Genomic DNA, 22,942 nt, shown 5'->3' with positions numbered 1-22,942 from the left:
TTTCATAGTGGTATATATTTATATTTTAGGTGTTCATTTGAAGGGGCTAGTTGATGTGAAAAATAATATTTTAAGAGGTTTTGATTTTTCTTCTTATTTCTATAGTGCTTAGTACAGTTCTTCATTTTGTGTTTATGGAAATTATTGGCGGCAAGAATTTTAATGATTCACTTATCTCGAGTTGTTTACTTTCTAGTTGCCAGCAAATGTTAGCAGCATGTAGATATAGAAGTTTTAGAGCAGGAAAGGATTTTAGAGTTGTGTTAATCATTTATGTGTTATCTTGCTCTCCTTCTTGGCAACTGGAATGCAAACTCAAGGTTTATAGATATCAGTGGACATGCTTGTCCTATTATGTATGATAGTGCTTATTAGCTTTCTTTTATAACAGGCTCTTAATAAAACTTACTGAGTTGAATTCAGTAACTTTGAGTAACAGTCAGGCCTGGGTCCTTTACTATTGGTCTCGCATAACTCAAGTTCAGTGCCCTTTTTTACTATAGTAGTTCCTTGCCTCTCCCCAGGCCCAGTAAAATAGCTCTGCCCCTCTACTGCTTTCTCTGATTTTCTCTCCCTATAGTGGCATTTCCATGACATGTTTTAAATTTAGGGTTCTCCAGGGTAGGGATTGTGCCATATTCAAGCTCATTATCTCTGATGCCTAGTACAGTGCCTTGAGAAGAATAGGTACTCAGGATCTGATGAATTACCTTGTGAGAGCTGCATGTTTGTATTCTCCATATTTGTTGAGAAAAGTAAGGTTAAACAGGGTTGCACTTCAGCATACTGTTTATAAAAGAGTGAAGTACCTGATAATGTGTGTGAAGTGCTATACAAGCAGAACATTTCTGAAATCTTAATTGCAAATATTTATTATCTCAAAAAACTTCTGAAGAACTGCTGCAGTTGGCTGCGTTAGTTAAATTGTTGCCTTTTTGACAGTTTTTCTCTGGATCGTGTAAGGTGCAAGTTTTATATTTTGTTTAGAAACTTATGAAGCAGTATAAACCAAGTTTGAACTCTAGCTATTTAGAGAATAGCAGCTTCATTCTTCAGGGTTGAACTAATTCTCAAGAGTAATTCCTAGGTTACTTTTTTTGTGGTCACCTTTGTGTCCACTGCACATGCTCCCCACCCCACCCCCTATTACAGAAAAGATAAGATTCCTCTATACTCCTTTGTAAACACATCTCTTCTTCAGATTATTTATCATATTTAAGAATTATATTACTTGTTTTAAAGCCTCAGCCTAGATTGGCTAGAAAATACTTTTAGTATTTGTACACATTATTTATAGTTTATTTTTTTTTCCCATTGAGCTGCATTGCTTTCATTGACACTGGAGTACACCAAAACACAGATTTTTATTCCTATTACTTACTTATGGTGAAATATCAACAGATTCAGTTGCTAGGAAACACCTGAATACTGAAAAGTCTTTTTTTTTGGTACTTGTAAATTCAATTCTTTGACAGTTCTACTCTCATAGAGCACAAATTTATTCAGTCACTACAAAGAAAGATGCATCACCTGTTAGTTTTCCAATTTAAAAATTTTGCACAGGAGGACCTAGGGATACAGAAAATGTTACCAGATTGATTAAGTGTTGAGAGTGTAATTTTTAACAGTGACTGGACATCGAAAAGTAAAGATTATGTATATGTCTTTGAGTTTCAGTTTTCTTAAAGTTTTCTAATTCATCATTAGTGAGAAAAAGAGTGAGAACACGAGGGACACACACACACACACACGATAAAGAAGAAATTAAACCAAAGTAAAATATTGTGTTAATTAAACCAACTCTGTCTCATGGAAATAGGATTGGCCACATCCAATATTAAGTCACCCATGTCTGCTCTTTTACCTACAACACTTAATAATTATGTGCCAGAGAAAGAATAAATATTTAAAAAAAAAAAGTGGTTATAATCAGTTTGGCTTTCCTTTATAACAAATTCTCATATAGGAAAAGATGTTTATTCAAGTTGAATTCAGTAACTTTGAGTATTCACTATGTTTCAGGCAAAAACACTGGAGACACGAGTATATGATTAAGCTTTCAGGGTGCTCAGAATGTATAAGAGGGGGCAGCAATGGGGAAACGATGCAATCGGTCATCATACGGTATGGTCAATAAAAGAGAAGAGTTGTACTGGGTACAGAAGTAGCATAGCAAAGAGAGTGATGAACTTAGTCTGGGGATCATAGAAAGAACTTCAAAGATGTCAGCTCTGAGCTGGGTTTTTAGGCCTCTATCTTCTATGTGAATAATCCCTTGACCTTAGCTTTTTGCGGGGGTTGGGGTAAGGGATGGGGAATGAGACCACTGTTATTTGTCTTCATTTTTTAAGTGCCCTCTTTGTTTCTTCCTTGTCCATACTCTCAGCCGGTAACAAGCCCTGTCATTTCTTTTCCTGCCTGCTCTGTTTAGGCAAGGTGAGTATTGTCCACATACCAGCTTTCTAATTCTGTGCTTTCAAATTTCACTGCTTGTCTATTTAATCACACATATTTATTTGAGGAACCTGTCACGGAGTGCAGAATTCATCTGATTTATAGGCGTTGTGAATTTTATCTCAGAAATAAAACTTATTAAGGCTTTCTGTCTTTATCAAAGTGACACAGAGAGAACCCTGTGACCTGAAGTAGGCAGCACATATACTAAAATTGGAGTGGTGCATAAAATGGTATCTGAAATGTTCGAGGACAGTGGTCCCCAACCTTTCTGGCACAACGGACTGGTGCTCCTATGAGAATCTGACGCCTGATGATCTGAGGTGGAGCTGAGGCGGTGATTCTACTGCTGAGGAGCAGCTGAAAATACAGATGAAGCTTCACTGGCTTGCTTCCTGGTGTGCGGCCTGCTTCCTAACAAGCCATGGACCAGTACCAGTCCTCGGCCCTGGGGTTGGGGAGTGGCTGCGAATACAGATGAAGCTTCTTCACTAGCTAGGCTGCCTCCCAGCTCCTGCTGTGTGGCCTGGTTCCTAACAGGCCACCGATCATTACCAGTCGTGTTCCAGGGGACCCCTGTTTTAGGAGAGTAATGTGTAAGTTCAACACAAAAATAAAAATAACAAATGTAAATTGTCCTAGAATTGATAGAAATAATAGCCGATTCTAGAAATAATCAAAGAATGATGGAATTGAGTATAACTAACTGAACCGATTTGATTTTCCTCTAGATTTTTAAAAAGGCACTAATATTAGAGGTAAATGTTCTATGAGGCTCTTGCTGTCTGTATAAAATCCTTCATTTTAAAAATAATTTTACTCTTTTAGGGTATGTTTTAAAATGTGACATTAGGTGAGTTTGTGTTTTCATGCCTACATTTTTAAACCTGCATAGAAACCTGCATAGAGTTATGAGACTAGTAATATGGAACATAGTTAAGCTCTGGTTTTAAAAAAATATGGTTGTCCTTTGTGAAACTTTGATTTTGTCCATATACAAATTACATTTTGTTGAGTTGCAAAGTAGATGAACAGTGTCAATGAGCTTACTAAATTGAGGTATGAGTGGAGTAATGATCTAGAAAATAGAGAACTGAAACTGGAAGAAAATATAGAAGACAGTTTTCTTTCTCATATATTTGAAAACAAGAACAGCAGGCAAGCTTGGTAACCAGAATGTTATCTTCTATAACTGTCCCATCAAAAATTCCACAGTTATCACATCGACTATTAAAGGCTAAAATAATGGAAAGAAGATGAAATAATGTTCAATCTTTGAGGAAAAAACAAACTAATATAGCTTTGGATTTTGTCAGGGCAGCAATAATCCCAAAGAAAGAGAATAACAATTTGCATTTATAGTCTTTTTTTTTCCCCAAGTAGCTTACATCTTTGTAAGTACATTCTCATTAATCCTTCGGTCTACTTTTGAGTTTTATTTAAAATATTAAGGAAATCATCTCTGCTTCTTGAGGATGGCTGAAAAAAAAATGACATATTCTAAATCATAAAAATTATTATTTTTTACCTTGATAGATGCTAAGTTTTATGTGCTTCTACTCTCATAACACTTGGCTAAGAAGTTTTTCCTTCAGCAAATGTAGATTAATTGTATATTGTGGGTTAGGCCTGAGGCAGGATTTTTACACCTCACACTCACTCCTACACTCACCTCTCTCCTTCCCCCCCTCCCAGAGGAGAGGGAGAGGGAGGAGAGGGAGAGGGAGAGGGAGAGGGAGAGGGAGAGGGAGAATACATTTGAAACTGTATTTCCCCCTTTAGTTTCATGGATGTTGAATCATTCTTCTTAGGTTAAGAACCTCTGAACTTTACCAATTTTATCTGGAGTATTGCTCTGTTAAGTGATGGTGGTTGTGGTAGTGGAGGCAGGTTTCAAAACACTTTTAAAGCACTTAGCATATTCCAGGCACTATTAAATTTATATATGCATTGTTGATTTAGTCCTGTCAGTAACATTATAAGGTGATTTTTAACATGAATTTTGCAGATGAGGAAACAGGCTTTGATAGGTTAAGTAATTTACCTGAGATCACAGTACTGGTTGCCGAACCAAATTCTAGGCCAGCACACACGAATCCGTGGTTTCTTTGCTCATGATCTTTAATGATGTCTCTCTATGTGTAGGAAGTGGCACAAATATGATTCCCCACCCCCTTTTTTAAGATTAGTGTTGATAAACATCAATGTGTTTAATCAACTCCTTACTCCACAGCCAAGGTAGGATTGGGGAATTTTATCAGTTACAAATACCTTAAACAAGTAGTTTAAAATATTTATCTAAATAAAGTAGGGGTTAATTTTCTGACCCAACCTGAGATAGATGTTTGCTCACTATACTGAAGTGGCTCAACAATATGTCTTTTAAATCCACTATACTTTCCTTCCTGATTATTGCCTCTGGGTTACAGGATATATGGCTGTTTAGCTTCAGTTATCATGTCTTCTTCAGGAAGATCAGCTGCTTCTGCTCTTCATCAGGGGAGCAAATGCTTTCTCAGAACTGTTATCCCCTAATACTCTTTTCTAGCAAAATGCCGTTTATTTCTCTTTGACCTGAATCTGTGTCGCTCTCCTTTATTTGGGAGAGCAAATATTTTATTTTTTCATTCACTTTTGGTTGAGGCAGGCAAGGGATTAGGTGACTGAGGAGCAAACCTGCATCTTTGCTGCAAGATTGATCAGCTCTTCTGAATTTAGGTGAGATGAAATGCACTTTCATGCAGGCAGGTTAGAAGAGGACTTTCTTAATGTGTACCTGGTGGGCATGAGCTGTATTACATTGTGGATGGTAGTACTAGGAGGTGATAGTATTGCTGATGAATTAATGGAACATATCTTTATCTTCAGCTAAATGGACTCTTGATCTTTTGCAAGTTGCGAGGAAAGGAGAGAATTTGGTGGAAAAGGAGTTTGCAATTTATTTTTGAGAGAAACTAAAACAAAAATGTGTGGAATCCACGTGAGACTTGTATGTATCGGGGCTCAGTAACAAGTTACTAGCCAGTCTTTTTTTCTATTTTTAGCAGATGTTTTTGAAATGATCACATTGACTTTATTCTTATCACTTGGATTACTAAATCCAGATTGATTACTCACTTGAGTGATGGAGTGATGGTAGTCACACTGTCCAGATACTCCCAGCAATGAATTGTCTCTCATCCTTCCTGCTCTCTTGTCCCAAGTTACCACATATGGCTACAGCAGGTAGCAAGGGAAGGTGGAAAAACACCCTCTCTGGTACAAATTAGAGTTCTCTGAGTTTGTGTACCAATGTAAAGGAAAGGTCTGCAGACAGTGGAAAATGTTGCAACAAATGCAAGGTTATTATTGTCATTCATTCTGTTGGGCCTGGGTACCTGGCAGGTGACAAGGTAGCCCTTGTCTATATAACTTACACATTTAGTAGCTCCTCACTTTTAAAAATAAGTTTTTTCTTTATGATTCTGTCATATTAGACTGCTCTACTGACTGAGGTCCCTTAATTCATTATTGTTTTAGAACAGGGACTTTGAGGGGAGAGGGGGAGAGAGAGAGAGAGAAGAGAGAAGAGAGAAGAGAAGAGAAGAAGAATGAGAGAAGATAGAGAGAGAGAGAGAGAGAGAGAGAGTGTGTGTGTGTGTGTGTGTGTGTGTGTGACAAAATATGATGTATTTTATACCAACTTAATCTTGGATGCAGACACTTCAGTAGATATTCTTACTGTTTAAACTTATCGCAGTTAAACTCATTCCCACTTTCCCTGTGCATCCTATAACCTACTCACACCATGTCTTATATTTCATATACTCATCTTATTACTTGCATAACTCCATGAGCTTTCAACTCAATGTCTTGTGTCTTAGCTTATCTCATTCATATTTTTTCCCATTTTTTAAATTGTAAAATACACATAAAATTTACTGTCTTAACCATTTTTGAGTGTACAGTGGAATGATATTAAGTACATTCATATTGTAATGCACTTATCACCACCATCCATCTCCTAAACTCTTTTATCTTGCAAAACTGAAACTCTGTACTACTAAAAAATAACTCCCCATGTCCCCATCACCTCCCCTGGCAACCATCATTCTACTTTCTTTCCCTTTTTTTTTCCCCATATTCCCTTTCCCTCAATCCCTCAGCCTCTGGTAACCACCATTCCACCTTCTGTTACTATAAGTTTGGCTTTTTTTTTTTTTTTAAAGAATCCACATATATGTGAGATCATGCAATATTTGTCTTAGTGTGTCTTGCTTAGCTCACTTAGCATAATACCCTCAAGGTACATCCATGTTGTTGCAAATGGCAGCATTACCTCTTTTTAAAGGCCGAATAATATTCCATTGTGTGTGTGTGTTTATATATCACATTTTTAAAATCCAGTCGTCATTGGATATTTACATTGCTTCTATATCATGGCTGTTGTGAATAATGCTGCAACGAACACAGGAGTGCAGATATCTCTTCTAGATAGTGGGTGTATTTCCTTCGGGTTGTAGTATTTGAATAAACAGTACCTAGACCACCTGTCTTCGCTATAAAATTTTATTTTATAAGAAAACTTAATTCTCTTTCCTTATTATGAGTCTTATATAGTCTTTGGACATGCCCTTTTCTCTTTTGATCCTTCTTAACTCTTTAGCCATATTTCTAGTTCAGCCATATTTCATTTCTTCCCTTTTTCTTTCATCTTCCATTTTTTTTTTCTTATAGTGATAAAGCAAGGTAAGTCATGAAGAGGTGGGATATTGAGGTGGGAGGAATTTATTAGTAAATAACACTTAGTTTCGAGTTGTGTAAAATGAGATGCTTCTGTTAATATAACTTAATGAAAATAAAGTGAGAAATACAGAAAAAATGATTCAGTGTATAAGTCTAAGGAATTGCTGTTGGGCTTTGTATCCTACTACATTTTATTTTTGAACTCTGTATTACATTAATTTGTTTACATGCCTGTCCTGTATCTTACCTTCCCATAATAGTTATGTCCTTATTGCTTTCTAGTATAGTATTTTGTATATGGGGGGTGCTTGGAAAATGTTTATTGACCCGAACATCGACCCCCCGCCCCCAGTTTTCCTCACCTATTTCTTGAATTTTCTTTGAAAGAAATAATAATATATATATTATAATACAATATAGTAACATATATGAATAAGTATATCATTAATTGTACAATAATATCTTAATAAATATATTATTAACATTTTTTGAAAGAAATATCAATATAGCAGGACTGTCCTGGAGGGGAGCATGACCAGTATTTCTTTACACTTTTAAATTTGACCCCATAGTCTACAACCATGCTACCCTGAACAAGCCTGATCCCATCTGATCGCAGAAGCTAAGCAGGGTCGGGCCTGGTTAGTACTTGGATGGTAGACCACCCAGGAATACCAGGTGCTGTAGGTGTAAAAAATAAAGGATTGTAAGCTGACAGGGTCTTTGCAATCTGTGAGGTCAACCAAGGGTTGCCTCGCCTAAAAAATAGAAATAAAAATAAAAAATAAATAAAAATAAATTTGACCCAATAAAGTATGCTGTTTAGTTAAGTTGGTTAAACAAGATGTGACATTGCAGACAAAATTGCACGGTAAACATTATAAGAAAGTAAATTAAGGATATGGAGTAAATTGACAAATCAGAAGATTTCGTTGTACTTCATAACAGTAAAAAGGGAGAAGAAATTATAATCTACAATATATTTTAAATTATTGAAGATGTAATTGACTTTTGAAAACATTGCAGTTTCATATGTGGGGAAATCGTATCTGGTTCTGATTTTCATGGGAAGCTAATGTCCTCACAGGAAGGTTCTCATGCACTAACTTTGCAGCTGGGGAAACCTGTGTAGGTTCTTTTTCTGTTTCTGGTGATGAACTGCAGTTGTAGTTTCTATTGCTCGTTCACAATTTTTTTCTTTTATTGTGTTTTTGTGGCCAAATATGGTTCCTCTAGTTGTAATTCTTGCATGCACTATTGCTAAAATTACATAATGCATGAATGATTTTTTAAAAAAGTTTAAGTGGTGCTTGTTATTGGGCTAGCCAACAACTTGACATTCATTTTGCCTTTAATAAATTCTTCTTTGAATATTATATGTTTAAGCCTATTTTATTTAGAAAGAAAAATCAGTGTTAAATTGAATTTGTAAGTATCTTTAAAAAAATATAGTTATGGGACTTTTAAGGTTCATATACTTGGTTCATTGTTTATTATGTTCCTGGAATACTTCAACACATTTTAGACTTAATTTATGAAGTCATATTTTGAACATGAAACCATGGTTCAGTGTGTTAAACCCACACACACATTTACATACATTCTGCAATTTTATTTTTTAAACTTTCCCTCATCACTCTGCTAGTTTGTCACAATATTATGGTAAGAAAGTAACAACTCCTGGAAAGATGCACCGTGGAAAGAATAAGTAGTTCAATTTAAAGTAGTTTAGGACTAATGAACAAGCTTTGTCTTTAGTTTAGATAATGTCTGTTTTCATGTAAATATGTGATTCTTCACTAAAGAAACATCTAAATGTTGATTATATATTATTTTTGGATGAGAATAGGAGAAATTATACTCTTGTTGCTTCTACTGTAAGCTTTGTTTTTTTTTTCAATCTTAAGACTTTTTAAAAAATTTCGAGATATAATTAACATATAACATTATATTAGTTTTAGGTATACAACATAATGATTCAATATTTGAAATGATATCCACATGTCTAGTCACCATACAAAGTTACAAATTTTTTTATGTGATGAGAACTTTTTAAGATTTACTCTTACCAACTTTCAAATATGCAATACAGCATTATTAAATATAGTTACCATGATGTACATTACATCCCCATGACTTATTTTATAACTGGAAGTTTATACCTCTTGACCCCCTTCACCCAACCCATCCTAACCCACCCTCCCCTATGACAGTCACCAGTATATTGTCTGTATCTATGAGTTTTGGTTTGTTTGTTTGTTTGTTTTAGATTTCACATCTATGAAGTCACAGGGTATTTATTTATCCTCTGTCTTATTTCACTTAGCATAATATCTTCAAGGTCCTGTAAGCTTTGCTAATAGAAAACTGTTCTGTCCTTTATATGCATTGCAGACTATTCTCTCTTTCTAGGTCATCCTCTGGAAGTTGGTAAAACTCCTGTTCATAGGGGTATGTGTGGGGATGTGTGTGTGTGTTCCCCTGAAAGAACAATTGTCAGTTACCTTCTTTGCTCTTATTAGTCTGTTCGATTTAGCTGTGCTTAGTTTCTCTTTAAGGCAGTGCTTGGCATGAGGCATTGAAACTGACATTTTGTTAGGAAGTACCTCACAATGGGACCTCTATTTCGGCAGCTGAGCCCCACTTCACTTAAGAATCCCTCACTACTGGTTTCACAACCTTGGGGTATACTTTTTCCATGACTGTCAAACAGAAGCCATGAAGCAGAATAGAAACTATTTGAAATAAGGGTATAGACTTTTTCAGTTGTTAAAGATTTGCAGCCTTGGAGAACAAGTATAGTGAAGATTAGAATTACATATGGCCACATTATACCTTAGATTAGTAATGCATGTGGGTTATTTTTTTAATGTTTATGAGCTCTAGTTTTTCTTTTAATAATTTTCTCGTTCTTATGATCGGGACTATGCTTTTAATTAGTATTAGGTTGGAATTTTTTAGCTAGCTTTATTGAGGTGTAAATTATATACATAAAATGCACCAATTTTAAATGTACAGTTGGATGAGTTTTGATATAGGTATATGGCTGTGTAACCATTACCACCATCAAGATATGTAACATTTCCATCACTCCCCAAATTCCCTTGGCAGTTAATTCCCTCCTACCACCCCTGGCTCTGGGTGCTTTCTGTCATGATAATTTTGTCCATTTTAGTATTTCATATAAATTGAATAATACAGTATTTATTCTTCTGTGTTAGGCTTTTTTGATCTGCATTATGTTTCAGTATTCACCCGTGTCACTTCATATATTGCTAGTTCATTTTTTCTATTGTTTCCATTGTATGCATGCACCACAGTTTATCCAGTTCACACTTGATGGACATTTAGATTGTTTTCAGTGTTTAGCTATGTGGATGAAACTACCTTAAACATTTGGATACATATCTATAAATGGGATTGATGGGTTGTATGGTAAGTATGTTTAAAGTGTTTAATTTTATTAGAAAATTCCAAACTATTTCTAAAGTGGTAGGCCCTTTTGCATTTTCACCACTAGTATATGAGTTACTCTTCAACCTTGTCAAAAGTTAATATTGTCAGTTTTATCTTTTTAAAATTGAGATAAAGTTGACATATAGTATTATATTAGCTACAGATGTGCAACTTAATGATTCAATATTTGTATACACTGTGAAATGATTACCACAATAAGTCTAGGTAACATCCAGTATCACACACAGTTACATAATTTTTTTTCTTGTGATGAGAACATTTAAGATCTACTCTCTTAGACTTAAAATTTAACCACTCTAAGGAGTGTATGATGACATCTCATTGTGCTTTTAATTTCCATTTCCCTAATGACGAATGATGTTGAGTATCTTTTCAGTCCTTGTGATTCACATATCTTCACTGATAAAGCGTTCATATTCTTTTCCAATAAAAGAATTGGGTTGTTTGTGTTCTCGTTATTGGGCTTCGTGAGTTCTATATATATATTCTTCAGATAATTAGTTATATAGATTTGTGTGTGTGTATTCATACATATATATACACCCATCCATACACACACACACACACACGCATATGTGGATGCATAGGTGTGTGTGCGTTTTGCAAACATTTTCTCTTGAACTTACCTTTTTGTTGTTTTAATGATACCTTTTGAAGAGCAAGATTTACATTTTGATTAAGTTCATTTTATCAGTTTTTTCTTTTATGGTTTATTTTCTATCCAAGGAACATTTGCCTAACAAAGAATTTCTCCTGTATTGTTAGCTCTTTCTTATCTCTATGACCCATTTTGAGTTAATTTTAATATATGGTGTAAGGTAAAGTTCAACATTTGTTTTTTTCTGTATTGATTTCCAGTTGTTTCAGCACCACTAGTAGAAAAGCTTATTCTTTCCCCATTAGATTACATTGGCACCTTGTTGAAAATCATTTGATCATATAGGCATGAGTATATTTCTATATTTTGTTCCATTGATGCATATATATGTCTTTATAACAATACCACCCTCTCTTGATTACTGTAGCTTCATAATAAGTTTTGAAATCAGGTAGTGTGTTTCAACTTTGATCTTTATTCAAAATTGTTTTGGCTTATCTAGGTCATTGTATTTCTATGTGTGTTTCAACTTTGATCTTTATTCAAAATTGTTTTGGCTTATCTAGGTCATTGTATTTCTATATATATTTTAGAATCAGCTTATTGATTTCTACAAAGAAGTCTGCCAGAATTTGATTGGGATTGCTTTGAGTGTATAGATCAACTCAGAATTGATACCTTAAGAATATTGAGTCTTTTAATCCACAAACATATATGTATAGCTAATTTATTGAGATCTTTTAAAATTTCTCTCAGCAATGTTTTATAGTTTTCACTGTGGAGATTTTTCACATATTTCATTTTATTTATTTCTAAGTATTTTATGTTTTTGATGCTTTAATAAGTAGCATTAAATTTTTTTTGTCAGTTTTTTTTGTCACTAGTGCATAAGGCTATGGAATTTATATAATATAAGGAAAGGGAAAGAGATTTTAGCTTACGTTAAATGATTTCATTAGTTGGAAATGGATAGGGTGATATAAGAACGATGGACTGCATATTCTGATTTCTTCAAAATATACTAACATGTTATAAACTTAGTGAACGAATCTCAGTACTTATAAGTTTGCTTTTTGTGGCTTATGTCATTGATGAAAGTTATTGATGAAAAGCCATCTGTTATCTAAAAATAGGTGCCTAGAGCACAGAGAAAGAGACCAGTTTCAGCCTTACAGCTATGATATTGAGCCACTCAAAAGTAGTAATTTGAAAGAAGTAAAAGAAAATAGCAGCAAAACTCCAACTGTGTGAAGCTATAGACGGAAAATTTCGTCTTTATAGTAAATTTGATAGACAATACAATTTAAGAACATGGATGACTGACAAAAACTTAAAGGAAAAATGGACGGGAATAAGTTTGAAGTATGTTTTGGTGCATAAAAGGATGTGAACTTTCAAATAGAAACTTTTTAATAGTAGGCTATAAATTCATTTATAACCAGTTCGTTTCCACAAAACGTTCGAGCCAGCTTACGACAAAACACATTGACTGAAATAGTAAAAGAAAAAGAAAATTAAGACTAATGAACAAATCATAACTCTCAAGTGTTAATACAGATGCTGTTTTGTGCTGCATATTTGGTTGTAAGCTTCCTGGGAATAAAGGCAGGTAGGAAACTAATCATTTACATAGATAAGAGGGGCTATACCAGTCTCTGAAATCCAAAACTTAAGGACTGTGCTGTGCCAGTTAAATAAAAATTTTTACTGATGGAGGATATATGAATTAATATAAAAAACAATTTTTTTAATATAAAAAACAATTAAAATGGTTAAATCTTCCACTGTGTTAGAAACTCTTGTTACACACTATAGTAGGCATGTGATATGAATTGTTCTTTATATATCTTGGTATTTATGCATTTTTCCCATCTATCTATATTCATTGCGAAGCTACTAGGCACTCAGCATTGTTGTCAGGGCATTAAAAGGATAGAGATGCACTTAATGAAGTTCTTATATCATGAAAGCTTAAGTTCTGGACAGGAAGGCAAATGAACGACAAGAAACATTTAGAAAATAAGCAAAGGTGCTTGTAAATACATTGATGTGTGAACTATGTAAGTACTTGATCTGGGTCTAGAAGCATTTGGTTTAGTGGGAAATAAGTTGTGGGCTAGGAAGACGTTTTATTGGAAGTATGATGTAGCAAAGGTGAGGTGCAGCTACGCTACATTTTTTGAATTCATTTCAGAGCCCAAATAACATCAGAGTGGAGAATAAGAGGCCACTTTTCATATCCTCTGCCAAGTATGATAGGTCACAAATAATACTTATTTGAAGACATGAATATTTTTATGACAGTTGAGAAACATATATTGAAAAGAATAGCTGGTTCTTTTTCATCTTTGAATCCTTATTGCTTATCATGCTACTTTGCATATTATAGAGGATTGATAAATAGTTTTTGAATGAATGACTTAAAAGAAAAATGGGAGAGAGATGTTCTATAACAATTTGTACAAAATAAAATAGTAATCAAATAAAAAGAGAAACCTTTTTCAAGAAAGTTTTAAAGAAAGTGTCGAATGATAAGAGCTGTTTATTTTTCTAATATAGTATTGGTGGCAACTTGTTAGTATTGTTTTTGTTAGAAACTAGTTTGTTTTCACTATTTAAGTGAAACAGTAGTAATTTATAAGAAGTTGTACATACTCACAAAATAATCCCATACATGGAGTCATTTGTCACTAACCTGGTAAAGAAACCACCGATTTTGATTAGCTGAATGCAGTATCTGGTGAAGCATTGCTTCTTAATTATCAAAGTTTGTTGATTACCTTATTACCAGTCAGCTTCCTGGACTCTTAAATATTTGATATTTCTGGTACCTAGCATAGTATCCAACATACTATTTATGGAATATGTGAACTAATGTTAAGTGCTTTCTACATATGAGATGTGGTATAGAAGTGGTTTAAGACAGGATTTTTGATATGAGTGGCTTATACACTCTTCCAGGTGACATGAACAAATAAACAGATAACAGTTAGAATGGCATACTAAAAACATTACTCAACAGCTATGCCAGTTTGGAGAAAGAAGAAATCTCTAATTTGTTAAAGACTGTGAAGGCAACACTGATTAATCTTTAAAACAAAGATAGAAGTTCATGAATTTATTCAACCACTTTTTACTGGTTAAAGATAGAAAAGGAACTATGCATTTCCTTTCTTTCAATAAATATGTGTGCAGCCATCTAGATCTTCGCTAATCTATTAGAACTCAAAGATTGTAAATCATTTTTTTAACAGGAGTTTAGCCTCATTGCAAATATGTGACTCTTTATAGCCATAAGGTTGCTACAAGGCTGCTCTGAGGAAAATTGTAGTGTAAAATAAGTGCTAAAAAAAATGCCTCATCGAACAAAGGTGATTAGGAGGTATTTATAAATAAGAAGGCTTAAAATGACTGTATACAAATGCCATAATAATAAGATCGAATGAAGAAAATAACTAGACAGAAGACTGCATTTACATTAGACTAATGTAGGGAGAATTTAAAGGAGGAAACAAGTAGGAAAAGTGTCTATTAGTCAAAAGGGGTTTTTAGAAAAGAAGTCTAGGGCTAAATAAAAAAAGTTAATGAGTAAATTTAGAGTGTGGGTAAGGACTAAATTTAGAAATAGTAATGAGATGGGGCCATGTTTCCTATGGTTTTATATTCTTATTCATTCATTAAATATTTCACAATTGCTCCCTCAGTCCACAGTCTATAAAGAGGAATTTAGAAAGTATTTTTCATATTTTAGTTCCGCAACTCAGTCAGAAAAGAGATTAGTCTTTTGCTTGCCAAACCAGATTTTCTTTCATATATCTGTTCATGCTCATATGTAAAAGTAATGAGGATGATGGAGAATCAGTTCTAGGTCTCCTTCTAGGACACTGAGATTTAATTATCTTGGAGCACATTTTTCCACAGTGCTTTCATATTTATACACTTTTCTGAGATGTTCAGCCTTCCAAAGAATTAAATATGTGACATGAATTTTATGCATGTGTGTGATGGTGGAGGTGGTATAAGGGGGACTTTGACATAGGAGAATTTGTTAGGACATTGTTGCAATATTTAGATAAGTTATGAGAACCCATACTGGAATGTTGATGGTGGGGATGGAGGGAGAGGGATGAGAGTGAGACATATGCCCTGGGATCTTAGTGGCCAGTTGGTGAATGGGGAAGGGCTAGCCTAGGAGAATGGGGTGAAGAGAGGCTGGGAGATTGCTAATCAAATCCTAGTTTTCAAAGGGTATGTAGAACTCAGACTGTCTAAATTGGTTTTAGTGTCCAAGAGGGTTCTCTGTGGTGTATGGAATACAGCAACAAGAGTGTCTTGTTACTGCCAGTGCTTAAAGTCTGTGGTGACATGATGTGTTATTTTGGATGGTCTGCCTTGTATTTGGATGGTGTAGCTATGGCTGGAGTTGGGGCTTTTGGTCCCCCAGGTGGTGGTGTTGCTTGGGCAAACTTGGGTAGGGAATTTGGGCTCCAGCTAAGTGATCTGGGTAACAGAGTGGGTCTGGTTCCAGCAAGTGCATTCAAGTGAACTCACCAAACTCTGACAGGCTTTGGACAGATCCATTGTAGGCTAGGAGGCAAGGGCAGGAAGATATATAGTAGTAGTTGCATTCATGTTTAACCTCACCTTTTGAATAGTCTTTTTATATTTGGTAAAATTTTCCCAGTATAAGTTTATGCTAATGTAGAGTCATTTCTTGCCAATATAGAAGTCAGTACTCAAACTTTCATCATCTTTTGTAGTCACATCTTAGGCATACGATTTAGACTTCACCAGTGAGACTTGCCTCTTACAAGACTTCGACTGGACCTGAGGAAACAAATGGACCCGAGAAAACAGATTTTGCATAGAACTTCCATTTTTGCTGATGGAATTAGGTGGCTGGTGGCAGCAGTGGCTTCCCAGTGGTTGCAATGTTGACTTCCAGCAATGGTGGTGGTGGTGGTGTTTTTCAGTCCTCTCGCACATCATCATCATCAATGGCCATTTTCTAACATTCCTGTTTTGTATCATGGTTTGGACATTGTTCCTGGAAGATTAACTTTGAGCATAGTTCTTCATCTTCCCAACAGTTCTGTGAGATGCCCAGTAACCTCTTAATAAACTCCTTTTCCACTAATTGGCCCAGATCAGCCTCTTTTGTGTTCAGCTAGGAACGGTAGTTGGTCCTGGCTTGATTATGCTAAGAAAGCGATTAAAGACAAGTCTTTTGATGCTTGCTAGGCTTCATTAGAGTCTACCTAGTAACTGGTTGTAGCTGAGGCTGTAGGGCATGAGCCAGTTAGTGCCTGCTGCTGAGTAGGAGTGAGGATGGCTAGGGATTGACCCCAAATTCATAGGACCTTCTTTTAGGTTATATTTCAGGATGAATTATGTGTGGGAGGAAGAAATTGTTTTCTGTCCTAAGTTCTTCCCTCTAATCTAATAATTCTATCTGTATGAGACAAATTAACAAGAGAAAATAACCAAATTTAATTAGGTACATACATGTGAGTAATCCCCATACATAAGAGAGTTAGAGACCCCACATATATGAGAGGTTCAGAGGAAAGTCAGTGGCAAGATGATAAGAAGAACAGATATTCAGTAGTTAGATGCTTGCCCTGCCCTATAGATAGGTTGTAAAAAGTTATTTCTGGGGATAACTCATTATGGGCGAGGCCCCAAATTCAAAAATTTTAAGGGAGAGATAAAAGTTTCTCATGAGTCTGTACGGTCTTAGTTGCCTTCACTTCAATATAATTCGCATGCCAGAGTGGCACATCTTGGGGAGGCCTGTTCTGAACCCCTTTACCTGGAATAGAAATGGAAAAGAATTGTTAATTGGCCTATTTGCACATTGGGGGTATGGAACAACGATTTTTGTTTTGAGCGTCTAGTTTGAGGTGCCGATAGATATATTCATTTTTGGAGATAATCTAGCACATAGTTGGAAATGCAATCCTAACATTCAGAAAATAGATTGGGCATAGAAGTTATTCAGCTGACAGTTATTTCAAGACTTTGCTGAAAATGGATGAGAGCAATAAGAGTAGAACATTGAATGAGGAGATAGGAAGGGTCAAGGACAGATTCTTGGGGGAATATTCAAAATCATAGGGCAGATGGGGGAAGGAGACAGTGAAGAAGCCTGAAAAAAAGTGTTCTGAAGGTTGGAATAGAACTTAGAGGGCATGCTATTTGAGCAGCTCAAAGAAGGTAGAGAGTTCTAAGGAGCAGATAGCCAGGAGTATCAAATCCTACAGAGAAGAATCAAGGCTGAGAAGATGCCATTTGTGTTTTTGTGATTTTGGAGAAAGTCATGGGAAATAGAACAAAACCTTACAGTCGTAGAATGAATGACTAAGGTAATATCTGAACAAAAGAGGTTAAGTGACGATTCTGGTCAAATAAATCATAAATTCTGAAACCAGAAAACAACCATATCTTTTTCCTTAATAGATCATCAGGCTAGTTAAGTTTGGCTGAGTAACTGCACTAATGTATAAAATTCTTTTGTTTTAATGAGGCAACAGCTTTCTGGTGTGAAAAATTTGGGAAAATATTTTGCTTTACAATTTTAGTGCTCATTAAGTATTATTATGTAAGCTGTAAACAAATGTTAGAGAATTTAAATGTTTATGACATCTGTGTCTTTATTGTGAATGTGAAGTTTTCTTTTGTAAGTACTACAAAGATCACTGTTAATGTTTTGACCTTGCTTTAAGTTTTTGCCAGACTATTCAATGATAGCTGTCCGCATTGTCTTTTCTTCCTTTTCTTCTAGCTTTTTTACCTTCATCCTCATAAACAGTGACTTCATTATTACTGAATAAGAAGCTTGACTACTGTCATTGGTTAGAGCCTTTGACACTCAAGGTTTTCATTTTTTTCTGTATTTTGAAGTGCTGTCTTTTTACATTTTCATTTTCTCTATTTTAAAGAGCTGTCTCTATGTTTGATATTCTGATAGAGTTTATCTGCTCAAAATGAAAGTCTGTGCTCTTTGAATCGTGGCTTCAAACTAATCATCTAGAATAGATAGAAGATACTAGGGCAAGATGAAAGTTACAAAGATGCCAGTCTTAATTTACAAAGGTTTATTATCAACAAGACTGGATCTTGACTTGTACCAGTTTTAAAGATGTAGCTTGCATTGCGATTTGAGCTGATATTTCACCAAACATACAGTTTAAATTTATAGAATCCTAATTTTTTTGCCTTAATATATAGTCAATTAAAAGATACTAAATTCAAAAAGTGTTTCATAAAATAAAGATTTATTTGTATATTCTGTCATTTTTGTGTAGAGTATTTTAAAATCAATTGCAGTTCACTTTCAATTTATGAATGATGATCTGAATATTATTGCATATCATAGAACTTTAAGATTACTTAAATCCCTCTATAAATTATTACTTTATGTAAATGAAAGTTTAAAGTATCTTTTAGTTATTGGTTTTATCTATAACATAATTCCAGACAGAATACACAGTAAATAAAATCTCATTTGATCCTGGTGGTAGAGTTCCTCCTATCCCCATCTCCCCAAGATGAAGAAAATGAGCCTCGGTGAGCTTGCCTTGAACCTGGTTGATGTCTGGTGAAGAGTGGATGTATACTAGGGATTTTGAGTTTTCTAGCCTGATATTTATTTTATTTTAATAAACGATTTTGACAGAGTTGTTTATAATTTATATAGTCTAAATATTAAATATTTTTTTTTGCCAATAGCTCTACTGACTATGCTGACTACTGAAATTTAGAATTTTACTTAGAGGCCAGGTTGCTATACAAAAAAAAACCACTCTAAAATAACTTTATTTGAATTACTATGTCAGAGTTTCAATGCAATAATAGCATTTATATATTTTTTCTCGACGGCATTTTTCCTCCCTATAGTGTATTGCTGATACACAAATGACAGTGTTTTATGCTAAACAAGTTTTTTTCCTGGATACAGCAGAACTCTTTACTCTGTGACCTTTCAGAATAAATGGCAAGTATATCAGATGCTAAGAGCCAGGAAGGGTTGGAAAAACATTTTTTGCAGGTGAATCTTTAGGATGCTGCATTTACCAGATATGTTAAACAGTGAGCTAAAAGACCATGTTGATGCGTGAATGTTTCCAAATGATGATTAATGAGGAGCTTGTCACTTGGAATTTACTTCAGGTACTATGTTTCCACTGTTAGCCCGAAGTAATTCTTTGTGGTATAGATGGGTGATTTTTATAATACACACACGCAAGTTTCGTCAGTTAATAGTTTAGCAACACAACAAAAGCCTGGTGTCCTTTGCCTTTTTTCACTTTGAAGTTGACTTGTTAGCCTATTAGAAAACTTATTTTCATTTCTTTATTAGCATCATATGTTGCTATTTTTCTGACAATTGTCTTTTTTTCTGTCTGAGAAGTTTTAGGTTTAGGAACATTTTAATAGACTTTTACATGCTTTCACACAGTTCAGTTTTCCATCATTATTCAAATAAGCATGTACATAAACTTCATTTTAGGCCAGTGAGCTGAATGCTGCAGTTGACAAAATATATAATTAATCAGGAGCAGTTGGTTGACGGTTAACATGAAGGAAATCTAGAAGTCCCCTGTGCAAAATATGAGACAACACACACACTTTACATTTGACCCTGTTGCCCTGAATGGATTTGAGGAATGTGAACCTTGACATTTGGAGTAATGTTGAGTGCGGTGCATGAGGCTGTGGCAATGTCAGGAAGATTGGGGGCAGAATTAGGGTCTGTTAAGATGTCAGTGGTTACTAGGCAGTAGGTTAAAAGTTCATGGCCTAAGATGTGGTCACTATCAAGTCCTCTTGAGATATTTATGGTGAAGTAGCAAACTAAGCTTGGTATGTACAAAACCAAGGGAAGCTTCACGTTGCCTTAATAGCCATCTCTGAGCAGTTTAATGCTGAAGGACCCAGGACTTACTGGTGGGTACAGCCCTTGGGGTAGTACTTCCTCTGATTAAAGGTATATGTTAGTTCCATAACTGATCCCCATGAGCAAGTGAATCATCTAGTTAGTGCAGGAGCTTTAAAGGTCCATGTCTGAAGATGGAATTATACCTTTGGGCTCTGTTTGGAGCTCCTCTTTATAGGTGTCTGCATGTGTGCGTGGTGTATGCATGTCTGTGGGTGCACGTGTGTGTGTGTGTGTGTGCCTGCATGGATGTATCTCACAAGATTTCACCTTGATTGAAATCCAGTCATTATTAGTCCAAGTTTTGTTCAGAACATTTTCTTTTTAACACCTTATTTCTTAGGAGTGGCATTCTTGCTTTTTGACTTGGGTGGACCAGAAATCTTTGAGGCCTGCTGTGGGTGGATTGGTGCAGAGGTAGAGATGGGTGCATTTTAGCTGGGATGGATTGTGAAAAGTGCATTTATTTCATTAAATTATGCCAAATAGAAAACAAAACGTGGGTTTAATTTAAATGTAAGATACTCTGGAAAGTAGAGATTCTTTTCTCTGTTTATTCACTCTTGGCTAGCTCTCTGGGATTTAACTAGAAGACCAAGATGAATTAAATTATTGTTTGTTACATCCACATCTGACAGTACTTGAAGTAATGTCCTTTATTAACGAAAAGATAGTAAAATTGTAGCCGAAGTAGAGAATATAGGAAAAAGTTCTTTAAATTGCATCAAGGGAGAGATTAAACAAAATTGAAAGTCTGGGCAAGAACAACTCAGATTTTAAATATTTAGTTAATTATGTGAAAACAGATGCAAAAGATATGGGCAAGTGCCTGACTCCAGAAGATAACATTGAGTAAGTACTAAAATAAAGGTATTTAAACTTGTCAAGTAATTGGTAAACAGCATATCAAGAATAGATATAGATTCATTGTAATAGCTTCATTAAAAGACTATGAAATTTGGGAAACTATTACATTAAGGAGATTAAATTACCATTAAATCAAAGAAGCGCTTAAATAATAACATTGGTCTATACTTTAAGAGAATCTTATTTATATAGAATAACACTTTAAAAAGACATCAAGTTGGATAATTCAAATGGAAGAGATTGGAATGTGCAATTCTGACTTTAGTGTTTGTACATAATGCTAGAAATACCTTTTTTGATCCGCAGTCTATAAAAAAGTTATCAATCTTGATCCAGTCAGCATAATTTGAGACAACTAAAATATTAAACTAACAAGAATTACTTTAGATCTTTTATACATATGCTATTCAAATAAGATAAGTTAAAAAAAAAAACAATCTTTACAGTGTTCTCTTAAGTATAAGGTAGAGGAATAATGAATGAATGAACGAACGAATGAACATACATACACATAAAACATTTTTTTCTTTGTTAAGTAGGTTACTACGGAATTATACTTAGGAATAGCTTTGACATTTCATACTTTTTTCCCACATAAAATGTGTAGTGTGTCTATCTAGTTTTTATTGTCTGATTATGTATTTAAATTATATTTTATTTATTTTCCTTTTGAACAAATAATTAATATTTCATTTGATTTGAATTCTCAACCCATTTTTTTCATAGAATTATTTTAAATTATTCATAATGTGGTCTAATTTATAATAACATTAGAAGCTTGAAATGTTACTCAAAGATTAGAAATATCCTTTGAGCATGTGAAACATTTGGTCAGCATAAGTTTAGTGGTCCCTTTAAAGACCAGATAAATAATTCTCAGAAGCTAGAAGTCATTAATAGTCTGAGTAACGATGAGAGTTATTTTGGAATATAATTCCAAGGTACTTTCAGAAGGCTACAGAGTGGCAGAGACAATAGTAAATCATGCTTCTCAGAAATAGTGTACCTTTTCATTAATTCATTTTCTCTCCAATGATCAGTCGAAGTATTGTAAAATAGATGGAAATACAGAATTACATTTGTCTTTTAGTCAAATGTAAACTTGTTTGTGCCCAGAAGGACCCTGAACCTAGACTTCAGGGTCAGATATCAGTTTTCTGTTGTAAAGAAGTTTTAAAACTTAAGTAGGTGTGGTCAACTAATGACTCAGGACTTTTTTTTCACAGAGGAAACATTATAATTCAGATATGATGTTTGAAGATGTGTAAATTATCTCATGTAGTATTTACTCAGATATAATTTACATATAATGAACTTCATACATTTTAAATACACAGTTCTCTAACTTTTGCCAAAAGTGTACATTTGTGTAACCACTATTCCAAACACAATATAGAACCCTTCCATCTTCCCGGAAAGTATCCTCGTGCTCTTTTGGAGTCAGTCTTCTCCAACTCTCTGCCCCAAGCAACCAGAGTGATTTTGAATATTATGGATTAGCCTTGTGAGGCTTAGCATTTTATGTAAATGGGGTCATACAGTGTGTACTCTTTTGTGTCTGTTTTCTTTTGCTTAGCAAGATGCCTGTGTGGTTCATCATTTGTTATATTTTGTTCCTTTTTATTGCTGAATAATATTTCATTGTGCAAATATCCCAAAAGGGGAAAAAGGTTTGAATAGACAGTTTACAAAGGTATATATATGAATACCCTATAAATATGTGAAAAAGATGCTTAGATCATTTGTCATGCAAAGAAATGCAAATTCAAGGCAAAGTGAAATAGAATATACACCCTCTACAATGGCTAAAGTTAAAAACTTGTAATACCAAGTGTTGGTGTCAAAATTGTATTTTCATGCATTGCCATTTGGATTGGTCGAAT

The 22,942-nt window shown here is 34.6% G+C and overlaps 1 protein-coding gene and 1 pseudogene across 3 annotated transcripts in view; both read left to right on the top strand.

The window, feature by feature from the left end:
- Positions 1-22,942, top strand: part of PRIM2 (DNA primase subunit 2) — a 244,878-nt gene that overhangs the window by 55,871 nt on the left and 166,065 nt on the right. Inside the window, exon 8 of one of the 3 annotated variants that reach the window (XM_039853282.1) lies at positions 16,015-16,391. The exons of the other annotated variants lie outside the window; for them this stretch is intronic. Within the exon in view, the coding sequence (XP_039709216.1) occupies positions 16,015-16,038 (24 nt within the window). The 3' untranslated portion in view covers positions 16,039-16,391. Of the gene's footprint in view, positions 1-16,014; positions 16,392-22,942 lie in introns of those variants that run through there. 3 annotated transcript variants of the gene reach the window in all.
- On the top strand, positions 7,751-7,869 carry LOC120595073 (uncharacterized; annotated as a pseudogene).

Source organism: Pteropus medius, unplaced genomic scaffold, assembly GCF_902729225.1.
Source record: "Pteropus medius unplaced genomic scaffold, Ma_sr-lr_union100, whole genome shotgun sequence".
Taxonomy (NCBI): Eukaryota; Metazoa; Chordata; class Mammalia; order Chiroptera; family Pteropodidae; genus Pteropus; species Pteropus medius.
The sequence above is the reverse complement of the archived record's forward strand: the minus strand, read 5'-3'. Positions and strand labels throughout refer to the sequence as shown.